The sequence below is a fragment of the Apis laboriosa genome, unplaced genomic scaffold (assembly GCF_014066325.1).
Source record: "Apis laboriosa isolate Shangri-la unplaced genomic scaffold, ASM1406632v1 scaffold5_cov152, whole genome shotgun sequence".
In the NCBI taxonomy this organism is placed as follows: Eukaryota; Metazoa; Arthropoda; class Insecta; order Hymenoptera; family Apidae; genus Apis; species Apis laboriosa.
In genome coordinates, this window is record NW_025223857.1 from 1598344 (window position 1) to 1625805 (window position 27462).

General features: G+C 33.6%; 1 protein-coding gene and 2 long non-coding RNA genes across 4 annotated transcripts in view; 1 reads left to right on the top strand and 2 right to left on the bottom strand.

Moving 5' to 3' along the window:
- LOC122718255 (fringe glycosyltransferase) overlaps window positions 1-27462 on the top strand; it is a 69032-nt gene that overhangs the window by 35962 nt on the left and 5608 nt on the right. The window contains exon 6 of the mRNA XM_043943135.1: window positions 17133-17218. Within this exon, the coding sequence (XP_043799070.1) occupies window positions 17133-17218 (86 nt within the window). The remainder of the gene's footprint in view (window positions 1-17132; window positions 17219-27462) is intronic.
- LOC122718256 lies at window positions 17589-19577 on the bottom strand. 2 transcript variants are annotated; one of them, XR_006347348.1, is made up of 4 exons: window positions 19034-19577; window positions 18468-18970; window positions 18189-18292; window positions 17589-18098 (listed from the first exon to the last, which is right to left on the bottom strand). It is a non-coding gene; the product is annotated as an uncharacterized LOC122718256 (long non-coding RNA). The 2 variants fall into 2 exon arrangements; XR_006347347.1 differs by having other exon boundaries at window positions 18468-19577.
- On the bottom strand, window positions 20203-20788 carry LOC122718257. Its single transcript, XR_006347349.1, has 2 exons — window positions 20446-20788; window positions 20203-20361 (listed from the first exon to the last, which is right to left on the bottom strand). It is a non-coding gene; the product is annotated as an uncharacterized LOC122718257 (long non-coding RNA).

The following is a 27462-nucleotide window of genomic DNA, read 5'->3' on the forward strand; positions in this document are numbered from 1 at the left end:
TTTCATTTTTGAGTTAACCTTAACATTTTAATCGATTTAAATGACTTGAACATAATTCTAATCTAGAATTTTTTTCAGTTCTACAACAGTTTCAAAGTTTCAATCAATTATATATATATATATATATATGGAGTTGGATTTTCTAAAAGGATTAACCTAACATTTTAGTTAGTTCGAGTGGTCACAGAAAAACTTAAAATCTTGTTTAGTTCTTGAATTCTACATAACATATTCATAATTCTAAACTTTTCATTTACATGGAGCCTATTTCTAGAGAGAATTTATGATTTCGATCGATTCGAATGCTCGAACAGGATTCTAACCTAAAATTTTTTTCAGTTCCTGAATTCCCAAGTCTGAACTTTCAATTGATACATATTGAAATGAATATGAAACTAAATTTTCTGAGGGATTAATCCAACAATTCGACCGATTTTAATATTGCAAACAAGATGTACCATCACTATTACCAATCTCATCTCCACCTAACATCCTGCCAATCTAATCACCCATCGGTCGTTGGTTTACGTTGTTTCGCAGTCAGTGTAATTACGGTTGCACCACGGATATGGCGGCCACCACGCCCCCGGTGAAAGGATGATCGAAACGAAACGGATCGACTCGAAAGAGAAAGAGAGAGAAATAATCAGAGAGGCGATACGTGGCCACCGGTGATTTCAGTCGGCCGGTAGGTCGATCCAGCCCCAGGATAACCTGCCGATGAACCGTAAACCAGGAACTTATTACCAAGCCGTGTAGCTCGCGCTCCAACTTCGCGGATGCTTTATTATTACGACTACCAGCGACGTGTGTGCAATCGTGGCGGATGTTGCACGTGTTTCTAGCATCCGAACGACACGCCACGTATGGGTAGAGAGAATGAGAAAGATAGAAGAGCTTATTTGCACCGAGGATGAACCGACTCGTGGCTGCTGCCTCCTAGGGTTTTTAATTGGGAACCGAAGCCAGGGATATAGAGGAGAGATTTGAGATTGGTTTACTAATCGGTGGATACTTGGGTGTTTTCTTGCGTGCATTTTGATGAAGGATTTTTTTTTTTATAGGAATAGGTAAAAGTTAATGCTTCGTTAGAGCACTGTTGGAGATGAGGTATCGAGGTATCTTTTGCTACTCGAGTAATGGAACAGAACTCTATACCGATATATTTTGAAATTTTTAAGTCAAGTTTCTATTCATAATCGTATCTCCAGGTAATAAAAGTTTTCCTATTATTCGTATATTCGCATTTAAATTGAATAATAAAAGTTTCATAATATCCACAGAGATCGAAACAGCGTTCCAGTGAAAATCGAAGATATTTAGAAGAAAAAAAAAAAAAAGGCTTTTAGCCTGTACAGATATAATTTTAAGAATTCATATTTCCAAGTAATGAAAGTTCTTCGTTTATTTGTATATTTTAAATCAAAATATTGAAAGTTCCATAACACACGCATAATATTCAAATGGTATTCCACTTAAAAAATCGAACTTTTCATTACTAAAATCGTGGCGATCACATTGACCGCGTGTACGTATTCTTCTTGCGGCAAAAGCTTCTTACCAAGACCTTATTATTATCCATATCGGTGGAATCGTTGGTTTTTGCCAGTTGAATTACCAACCAATGCAACAGCCGGGGAATTACACCGGTGCATTAGCTGCAACCGGGTTTATTGCTCTCGGTTAACGACCTGAGTCGAGCCATGAGTAATAATTACGTTCCTACATTTCTTTCCGCGATTCTATACTGTCCCATTGTTGGTTGCTGGGGCCAATTTTCCTCTATATGTCCCACAACAACCAGACTTCTGGGTCGAAATCTACTTTCCAGTCCGTCGATTTAATTATACGATAAATTCAATTCAGATACGATTCGTATTGACTGGCAATTCATATTGATTTCTATGAGAAATGAGATGTATAGTGAAAACAGCGTCACAAAATGACTGAAAGATTATTATAGTCGATAATTATATATTGAGTATAATAGCAATCGTATAAAACTAAGCAGAATTTTAATATTGATGTTGCAAAATGTTGCAAAATAATTTCAAGTTTCTTAGAGTATTCGTAGTATCGCTTTACGATTCGTTTTTCTGATTGGAATATTTAATTCTTATACAATTTTGTACAGGAGAAAAAACTAGAATAGTCCAGATTTTATTTTATTTTATTTTTATTCATTATTATATATATATATATGTATGTATGTATGTAAGATATCAATGAGAATATTCAGTTTTATTCATTCTAAAGTAATTGTATTTCTACTTAACTTTTAACACAATCCTACAAGCTTTTATTTTTGTTTTAACAATATTCAATAAGAGTAAAGATATTATAAAAATTGTTATGAAAATTTTGTATCTTATAGTATCATAAATTTTTTTTCCAAAAAATAAAGTATCCATTTGCATACGAGTTATTATCATTATGCACAGTCATTTTGAATTTGCACAAAAATAATTACAAAATAATGGAATAAAATCCAAAACGATTTTTATCTCATCAAAAAATCTCGCCATTGGAATTTTTTCAATGTCGTATCGAATTTTATTAAAAAAGTTTATTCATCAGATATATATTTCTTCAAATAAAATTTTATTACCAAAAAAAAAAAAAAATTTCAATATTTTTCAAGAAAATAGAATCTTTCATCGATCTTTCCACATCACGTGGCTCATTAATATCTTTTTCAAAGATAACATTTCGATTTCTCGAGAGTGATGGTATTCGAAAGCGAAGAAACACGGTATAGATCGGTGGCTGATCTTGGAACTAATTAACAGATATATCAGAGTTGTGTCGTAACGTAGAGTGTCGACTAGTTCGGATTTCCGTCCCTGGACCCTGTTTCGATCGTTTAAATGAGCGGGCCGATCATACATCAGCCGGACCCCGATAATAGGGACTGATGCGGGATTTACTGCTAATAGCACGTCGAATCGGTAATCGGTCGCGTATTAATTAATCAACAGAGACCGTGACAAGCTGCGTACTCCTTTTTTTCTTCTGTTTTTCTTTTGTGTCGAAATGAAAAGAGAATTAATGAAGAATAAAATAACGAGGAATCTTTCGAACGAGGAAAGTATATAAGCGAGAATGAATCGAAATGAGTTGGAAATTGGATTTATACCGATAAATTTTAAGTAATTTAACTTAACCTATAATAGTGACAAATATTTTATGCGCATGTGCTAGAAATTTATAAATGATATTTATTGAATTGTTAATATGATCACATTGCTAATTTTTCTTTTAGATATGTTAGTTTCTTCTGTATAAAAATATTATTTCTATACATGATAATAATTAAAGAAGATCTAATAATATATGTGTAAAATGATCATTATCACTGTGACGGTGATGTAAAATAGTTCACTGACAAATTTTTATACTTGTCATAGGTTAACTTAGGTTAGATTGATAATATTGACGATACAATTTGTAATTTTAATATTTTTAATCCAGTTTAATCTTTTTAAAACTGCGTATAATCAATAATATTATCAATATTTATATTGATAACAAATTTTTAAAAAGATTGATTTGAATTCAGTTATTATTATCGAATAATATTATTAATCGTATACGAATTTATGAATTATACTTAAAGATGCGAATATAATTTGAAAATAAAAATTTTTAAAATTTTTCAGAAAATATTTTTCACGGATAGATACTTGAGTGTAAAATAATTTTCACTTGCAATTACCAAGTTCGAAAAAAATACTGGGATACAACTTGTATCATATAAATCTTTCAAAATATCCTTAAAATAATTCTACTGATAATATTCGAAAAATGCAATTCCAAGTAAAAAGCACCGAAAATGAACGGAAGCGCGCTACGGAAGACAGGAAACAAAATAGTGGCACGTCGAAAAGGAAGATGAAGTGGCCTTGGATAGTGCAGGGCGCAGGAAAAAAGAAACCGTAGGTGGTCGCAGCAGGAAACCAGCGAATTCTCGGTTCTTTACTGCTCGTATTAATCATTCTATTTATTATCTATTTATCTGTCTCTCTCTCTGTTTCGCACGAAACTTTTGAAATTGGCTGGAAAAAAGCTATATCTATCTTATCTGTTTATCTTATCTATTTATCATGAAAATTATGCATTCAATAAAATCAATATGGTAACATTCATTTCGAATTCGAATGATAGCGATCATTGGTTCAATAAATCTTTTTATTTTTACATTCAATAATATTATAATGATATCTAATTACAGATTTATAATTTTTGTGAAAATTGCTTTGGAAAGTATTGTTTTATTTAATTTAAAAAGAATCATTTGGATAAATGGGATTAATCAATTAATAGATTGCAAGACGTACTTGGGATTGACCTTGATCTTGCATTACAAGGATTGCAGCCGTCGTGAGTGATTCCCGAGGGAACATCAGTCTGCGGTTTTCCTATTATACCGCGACAAAAAGCCGAGCAAACAAACCATACACCCATGTCCGGGCAAGGGATCGCCAAGCATCTAAACGATGAATTCTTGCCGCGTCTCTTCCAAACTGATTATTCCAAGATTGAAAGGGAAACATCCAATTTAATTGCAATTTATATCTATAGATTCTTCTCTTTTCGATTTTTTTTTAAATCAATGCCAATTTTACAGAATTAAATTTTATTTATTTGTAAAATTCTATAAGTATCTTTTATCTTTAAATAGTTTCAATCTTATCGTTTTAGTAGAATTAGTATTATATCATTCATCAGAGAGAATTATGTATATAATGAATAATATTTTTATTCTCAAATGGACTTTCACCCTTAGACCAGCAAAGATATTTTCTTCACTTTTATTTAAAGTATTATCGTTTTATTTAAAATTAAGATTAATTAATATTATTCGTCTCCGAATGAAATATCAAAAATTTTACTAGAATATAATAGATGTAACGATTACGGTGTTGGCCTCTAACACCTATTCCCGCATTCACCAGAAAATCGCACCCTGTTCGCAGACCGGAGGCACGCGGATGCGCGCCACATGTCCCGCATTCCGTCCTTCGCCCCTCTTTCTTTCCCTCTCCCCACTCGCAATCCTGCGATCCTTTCTCCTCACCTCTTGCCCGTTCCCGGAACTATTAATTAGCCTCTGAGCTCGCCACTCAAACCACCGCTGCCTTCCTCTTTCGTTCTACACGATCGTTCGATTATTATTTTCGTCCAACGTACCCTTCTCTATATCACTTATGTCGAGATATTCTATCGTTCAAGGTCGATATCCCCACTATCGTCAATTTCCTTATTGGAAACCGTATATTCGTTACATATTTGTTTCGATATACTCGATCTGTATAAAAATTTATATTTGTCGTGCTCTAATGATATATTTTAAGGTGCAGGTCTCTTCTTTACCAGAAATACAATTGGTCATGAAAAAATGTTTATATCACGAATATTAACATATCGTATATTATGGCTATAAGAAATGACAACTTCGATTATCGTTGATCAATCAAAGATATCAATTAAATGTTTCTGGAATATGTAGCAATATTAATCTCTGTTTAAATTATAAAATATAAGAATTATTAAATTAAGAATATAAGTGCCAATAAAGTTATTGTACTGCATAAAATAAAATAAATAAATGGAGAAGCGAGTTCAACGGTATATTATCGCACAATAGATATTCACTTAACTGAAAATGAAACTCATTGATGGAGATCTTATATTCAATTACAAGTAAAATTTATCCATCATTTTTACGATATTTTAGAATTGATAAAATTTTATTTTATGCTTAAGAAAAAGGAAAGAAAGAATGGATTCCATTCAAAGATAACCAACCGCGCGATTCCTCTGACACGTTGCTATTAACCATAACCAAAGCAATTTTCTCGCTCCTCCGTTTCTCCATAGAATCGAAAACAGGCGAATCGCTTTTTCTTCGTCGGGACACGCGTTCGTCGAGACACAATGGACACCTTTTTTTTCTTCTCCTTCAATTCGACCTCGTTGTGTTTCCTTCGTCCTCCACACACGATGCGCGACGGATTTAATTAGAGTCGCATCGCCTCCAGATATATACGCTTGTCCGAGGATAATTTCGCTTCGCCTACCGTCCTGTCCCATGGCCAACGAAATTAAGGCGGCGTTTAATGAGCGTGAGGACAGTGGAGGGGACCGCCCATAAAGCTCCTCCGGCATTGCGCCAACTTTTGACTAAGGATAATTAAACGGAGCGTATTTGATCGAGCGTATAACCTCTATAGAATTTACTAGTATTATATTTATTAGTATTGTTTGTCCAGAAAATTTTTAATGGAATTTGTTGATAATAGATAGATCGATGTTTGAGATTCGAAATGCAATGAGATTTATACATAAAAAGAAACGTGGAATGATTAAATGAAGTTCGATTTATCTGTGAAGAAGAACTCTAGGGAAATTATTTTAGGCTAATTATCCGTCGAAATTATGATATATCGTTCCCTGGATAATAAGAATATTAGCGCGAAGTTCAGAAAATTGGCCGATTCGATTCTCATCGAAAGCATGTATTACCCAAATTACATTTCTGCATTTGGACATGAATCTTCGAATTGAATTACATTTTTGAATTACATATTGCATTTTACATTTTCGATTCGCTAATTCTATTTTCCAATTTGCAAATTTCAATTGCAATTTACAATCTTCGAATCTTTCTATTTTGTTTTTTAAATTTCGATTTTTGATAATCTTCAAATTGTTGCATTTTCGATTTCGAAAATTTTTTAAATAATTCCATCCTCAATTTTGCAAAGTTTGGTTTTTCAACAATCTTCGGATCGATTTTACTAAATTTCACTCCAGCAATCTTTGCATTTTTCACTTTTCCAAATTCCAATTCTTCCTTCAATCTTCGAATTCCTCGCGTTCCATTTTACAAATTTTCCTTTTTACAATCTCCGAGTCGTCATATTTTCCTAATTCTTTCACCATCCTTGAGTCAAGTCAGTCGTGGACAGGAAGAGCCGCGGAGCGGTCGTTGCACAGGACTTCCTTCGATTAATTAACACGAAGGAGAAAGACATGGAGGGGTCGGTCGAAATCTCGCGGAAATCACGACGAGCGGAGCCGCGACGCGTTACGAACGTGGGAATCGTTTTCAGAGTGCACGCCGCCGTGAAACTATCACGCTGATTACATCTCTCTGTTTACTCTGCCGGAAAATCAACATTATTTATGAGTGCGTCCCGGCGAATTTCGTTACCGATCGTTCCGCGTCTCGAATCCGAATGAATTTTATTTTTTCGCCTGGAAAAAATGAGGAGGAACAAGGAAAAAGGAATAATCTCCTTCGTTCCGCCCACTTTTAACTGGGACTGGAAACTCAACCGACCGCGAACATTCAGAAACAGAGCTTCTCTCTGTTCCATCCTTCCATGCTCGTTTTGAAACGAATAATGTCGTTAATTAAATTTTTCTAAGGAATAGTATTCTCTCTCAGGAATGTGTTTTTATAACTTTGTTTATTTTCTTATATTTACATCGTTATTTTTTTATTGTATGTATTTATTTTTCATAACTTTGAAGGAAGACAAATTGATGGAAATTATGTATGTTCAAGAGGATGTTCAGTAAAACGTAGCTAATATGACATATATATATATAATATATACGATATATATACAAAATAAATTAATTTTGGAAAAAAATTTCAAAATATTAAGAAACTTAACCAAAGCATACGTTCTAGATTCGTGGATTAATTTAAAAAAAAAAGAGAAAAAGGAGTAAAATATTAAAACATCATAGTCCAGATCATATTTGAATTATATAGAATTGTTCAATCAGTGGCAACGATTCCAACGCGTAAATTGAAACGCGTTCCCGAGATCCACGATATTCATAGGTTAAATTAGCTCGATTAAGCGCGCCCTCTCCCTTTTTCTCGTTCGACAAGCGGCCACGAGAGGCGCGCCGTTTAATTTCTTCCCTCCTTTTGCTCCCATTAATCACTGTCTTCTCTTAGAGCGTCCTATTCCGCTCAGGCGTGACCGGTTTTTCCGCGCGGCCTTGGCCGTGGTGCACGCGCCATCTACTCGCCCGATTTTCCGCTTCCTTCGTGCTATTCGATGCGAGTGCTAGTGAATCGAGAAGAGTTCAAGGATGATCGAAAGTTCAATGGCTGCCGTTACGTAAGGAGGGAATCGAAAGTGGAGAATTGAAGTGGAGGAAGAAAAGTTTTTAACGTTTCCAAGCAAGTGACGTATCTTTCAAAGTTAGGTTAGATTAGATTAGGGCAGGAATAACTTACTCTTATTAACTAGCTCTTAGAGCTACGAAGTTTCCAAAGTTTCTAAGGTTTCTTAGTTTTTCGACGGTTTCAAGGTTTCTTGAATTTCTTATGTTTAACAATATGAAACTTTCAAAAATCTCCAAGATCTAAATCTACGAGAGTTTTAAGATTTCTAGAATTGTTTAAAAAAAACTTTCCAAAATTTCAAACTTTCAAAATATTCTAACTATTAAATCTTTCTTTCTTTCGAGAAAAAAGGAATAGTTTCCATTCATGGATCCAACGATAACCGGTCTGGTTGGATAAAAAAAAAAGAACGAAGCCACAAGGTGGAAGTCGATCGCGCCTCACAACATCAGGATTCCTGTCGATAAGAAAGTATGGATTCTGTTACAATCCTGGGAAACTGGGTGCAAAATTTCCCCCTTGTCGATCGTCTGCCGGAATTTAAACGGTCGCAAGGCATTTGATCTCATGTGAGAACTCGACTGTGAACAGCAATATATATAATCGATGAACTTCGGTGAAAAGAAGAACTAATCTTGACACGAATGAATTACAATGTTACACTGGTGTTGTCCAAGTGCTACTAATTTTTTAATGTGCAACCAAGTTTTCGATCTGTCAATATTCGAAATTTAAAATTTTTTTTGGAATTTTGAGAATTTTAATTTAATAAATTGTGGAATAAGGAATTTGAAAATTTGAAATCTGAAAATTATAGAATTGGAGATCTAAAGTTTGAAAATTTCGAAGTTGTATTAATTTTTTTAAGGTATTATTTGTAAAATTTTCGATTGTTTGTGGCCGAATTTGAGATTTCGAGAAAATCGTAAAACAGAAAATTTGGAAATATCCGAGAATTGTACAATTGAAAAACCTAGGGATCTGAAGTTTGAAAATTTAATAAGTTCAAAATTTGAGGTATTAAGAATTATAAAAAAATTCTGCAAAAGTATAGAAGAATGCATGTCTCAGAACTATAATTGCACAACGTTCAAGGATATCGTACTTCCTTCTTTCCAATCTACTTCTTATCTGCAATTCAATCCCGGGAAAAGAGCAATCTTCCGATCTAATTAACTTCACTTCCCCATTGTAATCGTTGTGGCCACGGATTTTCCAGCGGGAACGCGCATCAGTCTCAGTTTTCACGCAGACCAAGCAAAAGCTGGTCGTCACGGGTCACGCGATCCCCCCTTGCATTCAGATCGAACAATACGTCTCCTAATTACGCTCGAGGTTCCTTAAAATCGCCGAGACTCTTTCTTTCTGAAAACGTACGTACAAACACGCAACTATTTCACTTAACTTCCAGATCAAATCTTCGAATTTTCAAATTTCTTGTATCTCAGATTCTTAAATTTTTCGATTCGCGATTTTAATTTCTTGTATGAGTCTCCAAAGGTTCATAAATCAGTAGACAACATTTAAAATAGTATTATAAATCTTAAAAAATTTGTCAAACTCTTAAAAAATCTACACAACAGTTAAAACATATTTTTGAAACTATTAAAACAATATTTTGTACTATCATTTCAACATGTACAAGTATCTTTACATTCTTACAAAAAATCTTGCAGAATCTCAGATTAAGAAACTTAAATATATTAACACGTGTTGCATTAATTTAAGCGATAGGTTTAAGTTTACTCGTACAACGCTGGAACTAATACATTTCAAACCCATCACTTGATACCTGCATCGCAACGCGCTCGGCGTCCGTAAGCAGTCTTTAACCCCGCAAACTCTCCAAAGATCTTTAACCACACCTTTCCTCCCTATACGCCCAGGAATTTAATCTCTCGATGCCGTTACTCGAAGCCGCGTTAAAACGTATCCAACCAATCGGCCGATCCACGAGCCTCGACAATTGGTCCGGCTATAGGCAGACCAAACCCGGAAGCGTGTGCCCGTGTATCCTTTCCGTGTACCCTAGCATCCTTCTAGTATATCGATGGTCTTTGAACGAAACGGGTGTCGGCCGAACGAGGACAGGTGAACGTTTCAAGCGGTTTACGGTGTAACCAGCGTGCTCGAAGACGTGCTCGTGACCCTATGACGGCCCCTTCGCCATCGAGAGACGCGTATCAGTTCCTCGAGTGGGGATTCGGCCAGTTCCTGTATCGCGTATATAAAGAGGCGAGATCTTTTGAATGGTCGATTCCAAAAATAAAAAAGAAACAAACACAAAAGTTGCAAAAATATCGATTGATTATTTATTAAGTTGTGAACGATTCAAATTTACTTTAGATATAACTTGCTAAATTATATTATATATTGCTAAATTAGAGACAAAAATATATCATTTGGCTTTGACGAATTTCCAAATGAGAAAAATATGTTACGCCCACCAGGTTTACATCATGTCACGTGACATCTCTGCCTATTCTAGCAACAGTAGTGGGGATAATATGACGTATTCTTCTCATTCGAAAATTTGTCGTTAGAGTTACTATACTATCTTTCATACTTTATGGACATATTATGGACTCTGTATTTGACGTTATCTCCATTATTTCGATATTATTATACTTCTGCGAGATATTATGCTTATATCTCGTAGCGAGATGCTCTTTTTGTAAGTTACGTGTCCGGTATACGAAGCCCCTCGATCTAACCTCTCGTTCTCGTTCTACGTTATTTTATTGGGATATCGGCGACCGTTGCAAGCACGTGGACACGCATGCAAATTGACGCAGCTTGTATGTAATTATCATTCGTTAATATTCCTATCGATAGCACCGTGTTTGTTATCGATGAGAATGCAGAAGGAATTCTTTGATTTTTCTTCTGTTCGTTCTTCTGGATCGAGTGCTTTGATCATTTGAGCAGAGCTCAATGGGGCGTAACGCAAATGGAAATTTGAAATTTCTGAGAAAATCGAACATCGTTTCGTAGAAATAATTATGCTATTTTTTTCGTATTTTAATCTGGAATAGTTACAAAGTCCATGATATTTATCGCATACTGTTATTTTCATTATTATTTTTACAATCTAGACGTAGAATTTTTCCTTTTTTTTTTGGTATATTTATTTTTTTTTATTCAAGAATAATCAGATAAAATACGAAGAAACATCATTCTATTTTATTATATTTTTTAATTCATTTTTATCGCGAAAGAATGAAGAATATAATCTCATCACTAACTTTTTTTTTTAAATTTAAGCACGAATATTTCAAAAACAATCAAAAATTGATATTTTATTTCATTGATTTCTTTAAAATAAAAAAAGTTGTTTCATATACACATCTTTATATATATATTGATAAAAATGAGAACAATTTAGATTAATTATTTTATATGAAATCATAATACATATAGACAGTTACTTATTGTGAATATTATATACATTTATACAAATGAATTAAAATCATCAATAATAATCTTTTATATATAATCCATCGGTGCATTAACATTATCTCTTTATGTATTCCTCTATTGCATTCTTCGCTTTTCTCATCACGAAGTCATGCGTATTCGCATGGTTAGCTCGGTCGATATCGGCGCCTCTAATCTATTCATTAGTCCTAATATACCGACAGACAGCCACCCACTCTCCATCAGATATTACTAACCAGTGTCATTCGGTCTTCGTTTTACGATCGTTAGCTGTTCATAGGCCTTAGAAGATGCGAAGACCCATCATAGCCGGCTTCGATTATCGGTTTCCGGATTGGAATGGGTCCTTCGACTAATTAACGCCTTTACGACTGCCGCCGTTTAAACTACTATCTATATTTCATCTGGTTAATACCGATCTCTTTGGTCAGGTTTTCGGATACTCTTTCTTGGTGCCTTTTCAGTTCCTGCGTTTTTTGCTCCTGATTTTCGTCGATCTCTTAATCACCTGATGAGGTCGATGGACCGTTAAACGGTCTTGTTTATTATCGTTTAATGAATTCGTTAGGATTTTCGAAATGTCTTTTAGAAATGAAAATTAATTGAAAAAATTGGTCCATTATATTTCGATTTTTTTTATAAATATTTTTTATATATTAATAGCAATGTTAATGAAGTTTAATAATTTTATAATGTTAATATCAAAATATTCAAATATTGTCTTTTTTAAAATAAACTTTTTTAGAAGTTATTATATAATTTTTGTATTACAAAATTATACAATATTTAAATTTAAAATATTTAAATTCACATTTTTTGCATTTAATTATATATCATCGATATTGCTATAAATATATATTTCAAATTTAAAATTTTAAGAAAATGAAAGAAGAAACTTTTTATTCGATTTAATTGATCAATTAAGAAATCCATTAACCCAATTTAATTTCCACTAAAACGAGAAACTTATATCTGACATCAATTTTACAACTTTCTTCCATCCAGTGGTCGTACCAATCCTAACACAAGGGGTCCGAAAATTCCCCTATCTCTCTCAAAGGGATGATAAGAAGATAAGGACCAATCAACCTGGTGAATTTATCTCTGGATCGCTGCCAATCGTCGCTAGGTAATTGGATATAGGATCGCATGGATCGTATAATCGGTTTCTCAGGGAGGGAGTGGACGCATCAACCCCCTTCGAAGCCAGTCTTCGGAATGTAATTAGTCAAGGGAGCTGGCTGGGCGCAATCTTGGCCAACGATCTTCCACAGCTAACGTCAGGGTTCTGCGATTTCTCCAGATCCCATGGAGTTACAAGTGGTCGGGGAATAATTAAAATTGGTCGACCGGGCAGGTGTTGTCCCTCGATACTTTTTTTTAATAAATATTTTTTTTCTTCCTTTCTTTTTTTTTTGTGAAGATGGTTTTATGATTTTGAGGTTATTTAACCCTTTCGAGATGAATTTTTTTGGAAATAAATACGATATTATGATAAAACAAAATATAATTAATTAAAAATTAATTTTCTAAATGAGATTATTGATTAATTGAAATTCTAATATTGTGTTTCGATATTTTTTTCATTAATATTTGAAACTAATGTAAAAATTATTTTTAGAATGTAAATTTTTATTAATTTTTAAATAATTAAATATAAAAAGAGTTGAAATCTTATTATGAAATCTTTTTTTTTTTTAAATTAAATATTAAGTTCGAGAAATTTTTTCGATTTAAAATTGTCGTTTATTAATCACTTCATTAAAAAATATTTCGCATTACATTATAAGCGAAATATTCGAACATAATATTTATATAATTCGTACGACACTACGAACGAATTCGAAGTATTTCTCGAGTTTGTTTATTAGGACGAGATTTCAATGTTAGTTTTATCGATAGTTCAATTCGAACAACATTCAGTCTCGTGTTATTCATGGCGTCGTGCGAACGATATAGCGTCGCGGAATATTTCGTTTATGGTGTATAAATTATACTGTATTCCGGAATATTTCGTCCATAATATTATATAAATTATATTGTGTCGCGAAATATCTCGTCCATAGTATCGTATAAATTATATTGTGTCGCGAATTGTTATTTTATATTGTGAAGTATTTCGTCAGTGGTATCATATGAATTATATTCCAAAATATTTCGTCAGTGACATCGTATGAGTTATATTATGTGGAATATATCGTAAGTGATCGCAAATTATACGAACAATATTGTATTGCGAATATTTCGCCCATAGTGTCATATAACCTATATTGTGTCCATGATAGAAAATCCTGAAATTTCTTGCATCTCTAACAATCGTCTGTTTTGTAATAAATTTTTTTATTTTCAAAATTTGTATTAATTTGACAACCTTATTCTCAAAATCCTTTAGGATTTTTTTTCGAATATTTCATCATCAATGAATATTAGCGCAAAAAATATATATATCGATTGCGAAATGGAATTAACTATATATTAATATCCGGAGTGATTTGTTATTTGATTTTCATTATCTTGTTCGAGGTTAATTACTGACCGCATTCACTGTCATCCAGACAAGTTTTTGCTCGCGAATTAATCGAACGATGCAAGGAGAAAAATTGCAAGTTGACTAATTAAAATCAACTTTTACTTCGATCGCGTATAAACTGTTATATGTACTTCAAAGATAAATGATATTATTAGCATACAGGATGGAGCTATCGCCTCGATAGTTCTAGTAATGGTTTTCTTTCTACGTGTCGTGTATCAATACTCGTATAAATTTCAAGATGCATCGAGTAATGGAATTTTATATCAGTTAATGAAGGAAATAATCACGAATCTCGATAATTCGTCGATAATTCTGTTACTACGCGTGTGGAAATTTTACATACATACTTGTATTAATTTCATATAAAAGTTTTTTTTTTCATTTCTTCATGCGATTTCAAAAACAAATCAATAACAAATTAATAAAATTTCAAATTTCTAAAAGAATATCGATTCAATTTCGATTCAAATATTTGTAAAACTTTAAATACTTTTAAAATTTCATTCTCTCTCAATTTTGTATTACATTATTTCTATATTAAATAGTTAAAGTAGATTGCTTCTGAAAAATAAATACAATAATACGACAAAGGCATAGAGGAAAATTTATAAAATATTGTAATTCTCTACGTAACCTCAAATCATGGAGAGATTACAAAGAATTAAACATAAGAAAAGTGTTATTCAAAGTGGTGAATAGACTTCGGGATTCCACGGATTCCTCGTGACTCCTTTATCCTCATGTTATTTAAATAAAAATCCTAAAAAGAAAAAAGAAAAGAGATCGTAGAGATCGATTGCCAGTGTATATCTAATGCATTCGTGAGATCCTGTCACAGTTCTAACTTTCATTCAAATAATGTAGATTTAATCTGTTACAATATCGACAATAATTTTTAGGTTATTTTTATACATGTAATTTTATAAATAATAGTTTTGACGATTATTTGAAATTGGTGAATTTTATATAGAATAGATAAAAAATTAATTTGTTAAATATTAGATAGATTATATTTATAAATTAAATATAGATAGATTATATTTACAAAATTTTCTAAATTTATAATATTTGATACATTATTATATTTTCGCAAAAATATTAAACAAAATTTCTATTAGACCATAGGAATACTTTTACAATGAAATTATTTAAAATGAAAAGTGAAGCTTAACAAACAAGAATCAAGAAAAATACAATTTTTCTTCTATTTCTTAAAAAAGATAATATATGATAATATACTTAGCAGATATCTGTAGACAGATTTCTTTCGAAATTATTCGAAATAAAGTGAAACGAAACGAAAAGTGAAACTAAATAATCGAGAAAAATGGATAAAATTTTTTTTTCCACTTCTCGTAAGAGATTTATTCGCGAGAAATCAGGAGGAAATCGAGCGTGTCGAGCCTCGATCTCCTCGTGGCTTGGGGCTATTAGAGGCAACCTCTTAGTGCTGGACTATATCCATGGCAGCGATACTATCTCGCCGCCGGTCTAGAACTCGTGCTCCTTTCCTCATAGGCTAGGCGTGGTACATGACGAACAACCGTGAACTGAGGCATGCTGCACGTGCGTATCTAACCAATGAAACCGGTCTCCTTCAAAAAACCCGACAATACTCCCGTGCACCGTTTCGTACGCGCGCTTCTACCGAGACTATGAATATTCGAAACATTTGAACGAGTGATAGTTTATTAACGAGAAATTGGATCGGTTTGAAAATATTTTTAAAATTCAAAATTTTTTAAAAAATTTTATATCATGGATAGAATGTATATTTTGTTATATGACGAAAACGTTCGTATAAATAGAGTGCTCTACTTATGGTGGTTTATTATTCCGCTTATTATCAATTAGATATTATCGATAAAAAATGGAACTATGCTATTATTTCGCGTTATTTTAAATTACTACTAGTTAAATTATCTCAACATATTATAAATTAAAACGAATATTTCAATATTGAAATGGAAGAATATAAAAATATATAATAAAAATTATTTTTTTCTTAAATATTAATTTCTAAATATGAATTTCTCAAAGTAATGACCATATTATTTATGTCACTATGATTCTCAATGCCTTATATAAAATTTCATCGATATAAATGATCATTTTCGAAGAATCTACTTGTAATCATACGTTTCATGAGTAGATGGTTTTCTCGTATCGAATTTCCAGGTCGTTGGGAAGATCGGAAACACCTTTCTCCTTTTTCCTTTTTGCCTTTTCATTCAAGTATTCAGTATTCTTGAACAGGATCCTCGTTTTCTTCATTCCATCCGGAGTGAAAGATTGACTTTTTCGATTATGAGATAGACGATACACAATATAATATTTGATATCAGAAAAAAGTCATTTACAATTTTTCTATTGTATAATTTTTAAATAGAAACATTCTCTTCAATTTCATAATTATGATATATTCCATAAAAAAAAAAATGTTATCATAATCAAATATCTGGATCATCGACGACTCTTCGAAACTTGATTAATAATAATTCCTCTTAATTTTATAATTCACTGGTATATTTGATAACAAAAAATATTCCCATGAAATATCTCGAATACGATCATCAACGATTCTCTAAAACTTAAGAAAGTTTTTAAATTTATTGATATATATATAAATATTATTTCCAATCAAATACCTCGATTGATGTATATCTGTCACTTGGCTTAATCTCTCCTCATCCATCGACAGAAAAAGAATGAAATAAAATTTATTCACTGATGCAATGCCAATCAATTTCAATCAAAGATCGAATATTCTAACCGTTACTGTACAGCTCGATCGTAATTTGTCCCAAAGAAGGTAGAAGCGTATTATCGATTACCGATGCGTCAAGATGTAATCGATCGTGGCCCCAATCCGGAAAGTCATGGACGATGATCGGTGTACGTGACGGGGATCGATTGACCGTCTCGTGAACAATCGATCACGATCCTGAATATTTGAAGATTAGAAATTTTTTTTGCTATCGAATAACCAGATTGGTTTTTCTGTTGCAGCAAAAGGTGAAATTCTGGTTTGCGACAGGTGGCGCCGGATTTTGCATTAGCAGGGCGCTTGCGATGAAAATGACACCGGTTGCTGGGTAAATATTAACTTTCTCTCCAGATTCTTAGATTATTTTCGATAGTTTTTATATAGTAGTTTAATCATCAATGTTTAATCATTTGCAATTGTTCGATAAATTTTACGTTAAGTCACTGAAAAGAAGAAAAAAAGTTCAGAAATATATTTGATTTTTGCAAAGAATTGATAGAATAATATATATATATTATTTTTTATATAATGATTGATCTTTTATATATAAAAATATTTTATAATAGTTTTTTTACATTAATAAAATATAATCACATTCGGAATAAAAATTTGAGTCAATGAAATATACATAAATTTATATATATATAATATATATATAAATTTTATTATATAAGTATATAAAGTATTAAATATATTTTATCTATTTTTTTTTTTTTTTTTTTTACGTAAAAGATCAATTATTATATAGTATAGTTAATATCAGTAGGGGTTATTCTATGTAGAAGATAATAGATTATTGTTTTAAAATAAAACGATTGCTCGATAAGGCGCAGAGGAATCGAAGACAACCAAGCGACCACTGTGTCCCGTCGGTAAATAATGATTGACGAGGGTCCACGACATAAACGTCGGCGTAGCTTCATTCGAATTGCTTCTCGAGACGAACTTATTGATAATAATGCGGATAGCGACGTCGCGATCAACCATTTTGATCGCTTTAAGTGGAGTGACTCGTAGCGATTTCGAATCTTCTTGATCCGCTCGATCGAATCGCTTTATAATCGCTGGTAATCATCTAATCGACATGCTTTTTCCTCTTCACGAGGCTTTTTTATCTTTATTTTGCATAACTGGAAAAAAATTCTTCGAATTTCAATTTCCTTTTATATAATAATATTCAAGGCTTTCCATACGAGGTAAAGAAAATTCTGAAAATTGAGGTTAGGATTAAAGAATTTTGTTGATTAAAATTAATCCTAGATAATTAATCTGATGATTTGAATAACGTGATTACTAACCTTTTTAACGTGATGAAAATTTTATTTATGCATAGAATTCTTGAACATTGTCATTTACGATATCAGTCTAATCAATTACAGTTAATAGAATAATTATAAAAAACCTGTAAATTAAAATGGAAGATGAGTTATATCTATATAGATCGACAAATCTAAGATTTTTTCCAATTTATTTCAACGATATTTTTTTATTTTAATATCGTGTGAGAAAGAAAAAAAATAAGGAAAAAAATATAGAAAATAGGCAGAAAGAAACAGAGCAACGAAGAAGCTTGGCACCTAGGAGGGCTTTCCAATCGGTTCAATCTTCCGTTTCTTCTCCACCTAGTGTACATCGTCCTAGCATTATCTTGTACAGTGGTTTCCCTCGTGTTGCAACACGTCTATACGGAAGGCGGAGTAGAGATGCAAAGGAAAGAATCGTGCAAGTGCATCGAACCGCTTTCTCATTCAGGGACGTTGCCATTATTCCTTCTCTCTTTCTTTCTTCATCCCTTATTTCATTTTTTCCTTTCTTTCTTATTTATCCACCAATTGAACAACTTTTGATTTTCTGTTTTTTCTTTTCTATCCTTTATTTTCGGGAAAAGATGGAACTTGTCACTCCTTACGTTTTTTTAACTAACTCGTAATTTTTGATATTTCCATTTTTTTTTTGATTTTTTTTTTATAGAAAAAAGACTCGATAATATTTTTCTTTTTCTTCGAAAATGGCATATCTTATTCTTCGAGTTTGACGTTAAAACATTTGAGGTTAGAACGTTTCTAATCCCCTTGTCTTCCTTTCGAAAATATGAAATATTTCTTCAAGTAGAATAAAGTTTACGATTTTTCGTGATACTTACTTTTCTTTTCTATCAAAAAGATGCGAAATATTTTCGAAGTTTCTTCTATTTATGTTTGAAAAATTTGCGTTTTAAAGATGTTTCGAGTTCAAAATCGCTCGACACATTCCGGTTATAGGTTAACTCGCTACGTTGCAAGAAACTAGCACGCCTTTAAGGTATTTTCAAACATATAACCGACTGTTATTTACGACGTTCACCAGTCGTAACGGTGTATCGAGTCTCGTAACTGTCGATAATTTTCCATTAACGTTCCTGCTATCCGCGTCTCGTTAATAGCAGAACAAATCACTTTTACGGGTTCTGTGAAGCACCACCATTGCTGCTACTTTCCTTACCTAGTATTTTTCTTCTTCGAACAATGTCACTACAAATTGTTTTCTTCTTTCTATTTATTCTTAATGATATGACTATCGATACAAGTTTGCGAATCTTGATCTGATATTGAAATGTATCAAAGATAAAAATATGAAAAGGAATCGATTCTATCGATACTAATTTGTAAATTTCGATCCGATATCGATATATATCAAAAGCCAAAATATCAAAAAGAATCAATGTTTCTGTTACTCGAACATATCGATATCTATTTACTATTAGGCTAAGTTAGGTTAAGTTAGGATAGTTGATTCTGATTTTCTATGGAAGATGAATTGATCGATCGATCGATCGATCGAGTGAAGATTTCGCGATAAGCAGGGAATCTCGTTGACTTTTCCATCTTATTGGCCGACGAGGACTGGTTTCGCCAGACCTTGCGGAGATGGATCTTAATTAACGACGAACGCGACGAGTGCATTTACAATGGGTCTGCACAGATCGCCACCCACGTTTACGCATGCACTCGTTCCAACTCGATTCTGCATGTATACTCGCGAATTTAATTTTAAATGAAACACGTTTTTTCTTTTGTATCTCGATAAAATGAGTTCATTTATCTAAAGGCGATCAATTATATATCAAAGTAATCTCTTTGAAAGAAAGTGAATAAATATAAATAAATACGAGATATATTTTCAAAATTACTGCCAATAAAGATAAAAAAACGAGATTATAATTATATAATATTTTCTCATTTGTGAACTAAACTCATTTTAAAAAAAATATACACATTTATTTTCTAACTAACCTTACTTTGAAAACGTAACATTCATTCATTTGCAAAATAATTTCATTTTAAAGACATATATATTTATTTACGAATTAACCTCACTTCAAAAATGTACATAAAATACAAGAAGATATTTCAGTTAAGAACGAATCGCCAAATCATAACTTTTGATTTCGTCAATCTATCGAAAAAAAGTCGTCAAAAAAATCTGAACAATCTGAAAAAACCGAATGGTATTTCACGCGTGAGATAGAATCGATCAAATCTCATCACGTTCGATCGAAACTAAATTTCTCCTCACCTGTATATCATCCCACGAAAATTGAGTTTCCCCCGAAGCCGCGGTCGTATCTCGAATACCGAAGGCGGCTTTTGCACGATCGGGGATCGCATGGTCGAAAATTTGGGCAAGCCATCACTGGCACAGGTAGCGGCGAGTGATCTATAGATCGACGACGGATCCCGGCTACGTATCCGTAGGAATGCCCAAATTGGTTTCGTCGGCCGCGGGTTTATAGACGTTGCAGCCCGCGATCGCGCGGTGGAATCCAATTAGGTCGAGCAATAATGGAATCAAAGAGATCGACTCTGCTTCCTCGTCCTTCTCCTTTGTTCGATTCTCGTCATTGATGCGTGAGATTTCGTTTTTTATTTATCTTTCCATTGAAGTCTTCATGGTAAGAATGCAATTACAAGTTAAGTCGCGAAACGAGAAGCGTATAGAGAGGAGACTTGTGAAGTTAGCATTTTCAACTTGCATTTTTATAGTCAAGTGGAGACCTCTATGTTCAAGTGTTTTAATCAAATATTGTCGTGCTTACAAATCAACCGTTCTCAACTATTTTTTACCAGTAAAACCGAATATTTTTGTTTTCAGTGACGTTGCTATTATACTGCCTTACTTGTAATGTTGTTGTTTCACTATAAACACTTTGCATATTGAATAATATTGATTTGAATCTAGTATTGCATTTGTAAGTATGCTGCTTTCCTTGTTTTTACTACCTAATCTTAGGTTAAGAAGATATGAAACAAATGGGCGATTAAAATGGTCGATGACATTAACTGTCCCGACAAGGAAATGTTGACGATAGGGATTTTTTTTACTTGAGACGATAAATCTCAACAGCTGTTTTATGGAGGAATCTCGGTTTTGGAATAATTATATCTCGTTTGAAAGGTACCAGGATAGTTTAGCTTGATTTTCTAATTTCACGGTTTGTTAGTCTTATGGTGTTTTGATTCTCTGAGATGAGAAAAGGGGATAGTGTGGAAATCGATCGTGTAGCTTGACTCTTGCTTAGCGATGGTGAAGACAGCTCGCGTTTTTGCCGCGGTATTTTTTTACTTTTACGTTTATCGTCGCGATGAGAAAGATATATAACAGGGGAGCGTCGATGAGAATTTTCTTGGGTGAAAGGGTTCATGGGAATGTTTCGAAAGAGATATTCGATGACTTTGGAATTTGGATTAAAGATATTCGTCTATTTTAAGAATTTTTCAGAAAAATAGAACTTGTGAAATTATAAAATTGTAAAAATTCTTTATATTATTGATTGTATGTGAATTCTAAAAATTTATTATATATATTTAAAATTTTGACTAATAATCATCATGGATAATCATTAATGAATTTATATAAAAAAAAAAATAAATTATAATAAAATCAATTTATCTTATTTTTATTAAACTAAATACTTGTTTTTGTTATTAATTTTGTTTTTATTCATGGAATAAAATATTTATCCTAAAATATTTATTTTTTAAAAATTCTTGTTTTATGTTATGGAAATATTTCTATTACATCACAATTATTTAAAATTATATGTAGATACAAAACTAAAGAATACATATCCAACTCTTAATTAAATTAATCAGGAATGGCATTAATTTATTGATAAAATAAAATAAAATAAAAAACATTTCTAATTTCAATTAAAACCGATATCTAAATATACAGTGGAATATATGTCTCAATCCAATCGATTGTGATCGCTGTTGGCACGTTCGCATTGATAAAGATCCATCGCGTCTGTTGAGGATCGACTCGGCCATTTGTTCCATCTCCAATTGGAAACGAATGAAGTGGCAGTACGTGCGCAAAGCGGTCGATAGTTTCGATCGCGGGATCGATAATCGATCTCGAGTCAAGTCTTCTTCTCGTTCTTCCTTTCGAAGCTTCCATGCCATTTCCTTTCGTATCTTTGATGGATTTGTTTGCTAAAGGTCGTTATGCAAGAATTTTTAACGAATAGTTAATAAATGACATTTGTTTAGTGATGTTAGTGAAATTTATCGTGAATTTTTTTCTTTCATTAATTTTTATTTTCTTCTATTCGATGTGTCACTAGATTATATTATTTGCCAATTTGTTAATTTTACAGAAAAAAAATAAATCTTAATATATTTCATACTTATATCATTTAAATACAAGTATCGAAAGAAGAAGAGAAATTTTTTAACAATACTTTTAACAATTTTTGTGTTAATTTATCAATAATATCTAATTTGCAATATTTAAATATATCAATATTTAGATAAATCAAAATAACGGAGAATATATCAAAATATTCAAAATTTCTTAAAAAATTTAGAAACGTTTTATTATGGATGGAATTAAGTATAATTTATATTTAAAAATCGGAATCAATAATCAAATTTTATAATTAGCAGTTTTTTTTATAGATTATTGTCTTTATTTATATTTCTTTCGAAAATAACGAAAAATTACTTTATTATTTAAAAGAGATCTCTGTTAGATTCCAATATACAGAATTCAAACTTCTATTCTATATTATCCTATTTCTACATTCCATTTCATCATCTATTTCGTTCTATTCTATTTCGTTCAACTCTAAAACTACCTAATTTAAATTCAAATCTATTTATACACCATAATTCGTTCCATCTCTACTCATCCCAGTCCCAGAAGATCGCGCGGAATGCTTGTAAAACAGAACAGCGCGAAAAACAGGTGGAGAGATAAAGCGGAAACCGTGGAGAAAAAGATCGAAATGAACCGCGTCGGTATCAGCGGGATCTGTCCTTGGTTATTTAGCACCGAACAGAGGAAGACGGAAGACTTCGATTCCCTCTCTCTCTCCCTCCTGTTCCCTTCCCTTTCGTGTAACCTCGAAATTTCGATTTCGTCGCGGTCCTCCAGGTATTTTAACGAGGACGATATTCCGTGTCGGCGGTGCAGAAAGGACACTGGTCCGCCTTATGTCCACCAGAGGCCGCGCGTGCAACAAGCGAGTGAAGGATGGAACGATAGACCCTGCATCGAGGGAACAAAGATAGAGGCGACGGCCGGTGGAGGGGATAGGGTCGTGGAAAGGGTATACGCGATTTCGGGACTAATCTGGCCAATTAAAAAGAGCCAAGAGACGCGCGCGCAGGTACGGTGAATTCTCGAATCCGTCGATGGTATTCGCTAATGAGCGTTCCTCTTCGTCTCTCCTCCACGCTCCTTTTTCCTTGGAACTCCTTTCCTTCGTTTCGTAGAGCTTGCCTGGTTTAGGAACTTTCTTTCGACGAGAACGATCGACTCTTGGAAAACGTTAATTAGACGAGAAATAAACGACGAATATTTTGGTCTATAGGAGTCGCCGTTAATTGGACTGTGAACGTAGCGAAAATTTTCGGGTATTGAGAAGCTTGGAGGGAGAAGCTTGCGTGAGAGGGGGAAGCGTGAGAAATTTGTCGGCATGGGACGTGGGATAGGGAAAGAAATTGTTTATTCGATTTTTCGGTGTTGGAGGCGGTTAGAGCATGGAGGGGAATAATAAGGGGAACGATAACAAACGGGGAAGATTGTGAATCGATTTTTGACTCGATTTTTTTTCACACCAGAAAATTTTTTTAATAATTGAAGTTAAGGTTAGTTCGATAAATTTAATAATTTATTAAAATTATTCAAAGCATCAAATAACGAAAGTTAAATTTCAAATGAGTAGTAATTTTATTAAGATTTTATTTTAACTAGTTATTTTTTCAGCATTCAAGGAGAGATTCTTATTAGAATCTTACTATAATTTCTCACAAATTGTATCAACGTCTACTTTTAATTATCGATCATTCTCAGTAAACAATCGAATTTAATCACGATCTGGAATGCTACTAATCGATTCCATTCGACAAATTTTTACTTCAATTAATCCATTGTGAATAGTATGAAAGATTTTTTCGATTATTAATTCATTGGAAAATTCAATTTTTGTATTTTTATTATTTTTATTATATCGTTTTATTTTTCATCGAATATTCACTTATTTTCGTCAAAACAAACGACATCAACGCCTCCATTTATACGATTCATAAAATTGTCTATAAATTTCGTCAATAATATTATATTTTTGTTAAGAAATAACACGATCGACGAGATTATTTATTGCACCGCTCATAACTAAATTATCGACATACGGTAACAAAACGCGAATCCGACTACGATTAAACGATCGACAAGTTAGTTAAAAAATTCTATTTATATTGGCGGCAATTTTGAAATATTTTTAAAAAATACTTCCAAAGAATCACGTAATTGATTAATTTGAAATTAAACGAAATAAGGAAATCGATCGAAAGACGAATACGGTGCAAAGGAAGGCTCGTTAGGTTAGGTCGCGGATAATCCTTATTTGCAATGCAACGAGGGTTGGCAACGAAGAAACGCAGGAAGAACGCACAGGTGCGCTCGAATAATGATGAAACAACCGAGTTCCCCTTTTCAAGATCTCTTCGATTATTCCTTCCTTCTTTCTCGTGTTCCTGTCCTCATCCCTTTCTCCCCGGACTCGCCACGAAAAGATTCCTTATTGTTAAACCACTATGGAAAAACAACATAAATATCTTTTCAACTTCAAAAAAAAAAAAAAAAAGTATGCACGTATATAAGAAAAATTGGTGATCGTGAAAAGTGAGCGAGCCCCTTCTCCTCGGCTCTCCGAGTCGGGAGGATCCGCCCCTTATCTCGGGCCGTCGATTTATCCTCGGCTCCCTTGAGCCGGCCGGACAAATGTACGATAGGCGGTCCGCGTAGGGAGGCGGCGGCGAGCCTTTGAGACATTTGTCCTTTGGTGTTCTCTCACGTGCAGCCCCCAGGAGAAGAGGAGGTGCCGCGCGATATACAAGCGGGGACCCGCGGGCCCCCGCGACTACCGGTCGCCGCTCTAATTGGCACGATTTATGTCCGCCGCGGGTCAACCGTCTTCTCGCCCCGGCTGCTCGATCAACGTCCACTGGAATTTTCGTCCTTTCGTTTTGCGCGTTTGACGATCGAAATCCCCTCCTACCTGAAGGGAAGAAGGAGATCGTGGGAGAGGTTGGAGATGGTTTTTCGATCGATCGTTCCGAGAGTTGAATTTAACGATTCGTTTCGGGAGAAGTGGAGGGGGGTGGTATTGGAAGTTTAAAAAAATTCGATTCAAAACGCTTCTGGAATGTTTAAAAATCGTGGAGAAATTTTTCGTTTCTTCCTCTTCGAAATCGGCATAAAAGAATGGCGATTGCAATGTAAGAACATTATTCCATACGAAAGTTGCTATACGCTAGTTCTAGTGACGATAAATTTGAACATGAAAGGTGAAAAATTCAAACGATCCAATCTCCATTAATTACCATAATCTCCATTAAAAAAAATCGACAAAAGTGGCGATCGACTATAATGCAAAATTATCATATCCCTATTACCGCAATTTTCCTTTCTAAAATCGATATACGAAAGATAAATCCAAAAGGGATTCATCCTCCATGAATATAAAAAAAATCGGCAAAAATGGCGATCGACCGTAATGCAAAATTACCATTAATCGCATCGACACGACTTTTCTCCCTAAAATCGAAATATACGAAAATTTCCGATGGCGGTAAATTCGAATATGGAAGACGAAAGATCGGTATCGAGCGATCCGAGGAAAGGCCCGTATCCTTCACTAATACGAAGCTTCGCTTCGATTACAAAAATCGACTTGGTCTCTTGTTCCAAAAAAAAAAAAAAAAAGAAAAAAAAAAGAAAAAGAAAATAAAAGCAAAGGAACGAGATTAACCGGTGGTGGATCGCGAAACGAGGCGTCTCGAAAGGCGTGGAAAATAATTTCAAGCTCGTCGAGCCGTGTCGCGTTCTGTTACGCGCTCGCGTGGCACGCCTTCTCGAAAAATGACAGAGAGAGAGAGAGAGAGAGAGAGAGAGAGAGAGAGAGAGAGAGAGAGAGAGAGAGCAATTAATAGATCGAATTATCGGGTAATCGATGGAAATTCGTTATGGTCGATATTCGAACCGGTCTCTTGATAAATGTTTCCACGATGGTGGAGTGGAGAGGACGAGCAGGCAGGTGTTCCTCACCACGGTTAAATCTACATGGGTGGAATGCCGGTAAATTAAGGGAACCCGGGATCCAAAGATCCGACAATTAAACGGGGCCCCTCGTTACTTTCCAATTATCTGATTCTAATATTTCTCGCCTTTCTCGCGTGCCTCCTCTACCCCCCCTCCCCCCCTTATTGCTTTTGCTCTTTCGATTTTTTGCTCTTGGATTTTTTGATCTCAAAAGGGGAAGATCGATGATCTCGAATATCCTCTCAGCCGCTTTTCATTCGATTGCATTTTTATTGGCAAGGCGTGGATGTAAATATAACCTCGAATAAGTTTTTGGTTAGTTGGAATTATGACTAATGGATTTTTTTATTTATTTAAAAAATCTGTGTATTTATATTTTATAATTGTACATTTAACTCGAAAATGTCTTCGAGTATTTATATCTATTATTTTTTGATGAATCAATTAATTATCGATTGTACAAAAATTATTTTCAAAGGATATGATTTACGTCGATGAACTGTCTATTTTGTTTAAGCAAAAATCCTTTTATCGATTTATTTGCAAGATTTCAATGAATTATCGAATTTTTAGTATCATAGCAAGTAATAAAAATTTCTTCGAGTTCTCCTGTCTTCTTTCTCTCTTCCTAACTTTCGCTCTCGTCGACGATCAGCCTATCGTTCGCTCAGCTTGCAGTCACGCCATCGTTATCATTCACTCTTCCCCCCCTCTCTTCCGTTTCTCGACCGATAGACCATCCAATTGAAAAATTCTTGGAACGTTTCATTTCTTAAGACGAGGCCACAACCTAACCCAACCTAACCTCTTTTCATCATTTGCACGATACCCATATATATCCATATAAACGTGTGTTATATACGTTTCCATATATAACGTAATAATCATAAATAATATTCGCAATAGTTTCCTGGACACCCAGACTTTACGCGGGGGCGCGGAATTTATCGGCTTCCTTCCCCTTCCGCCCTTCTCCTCTCCCTC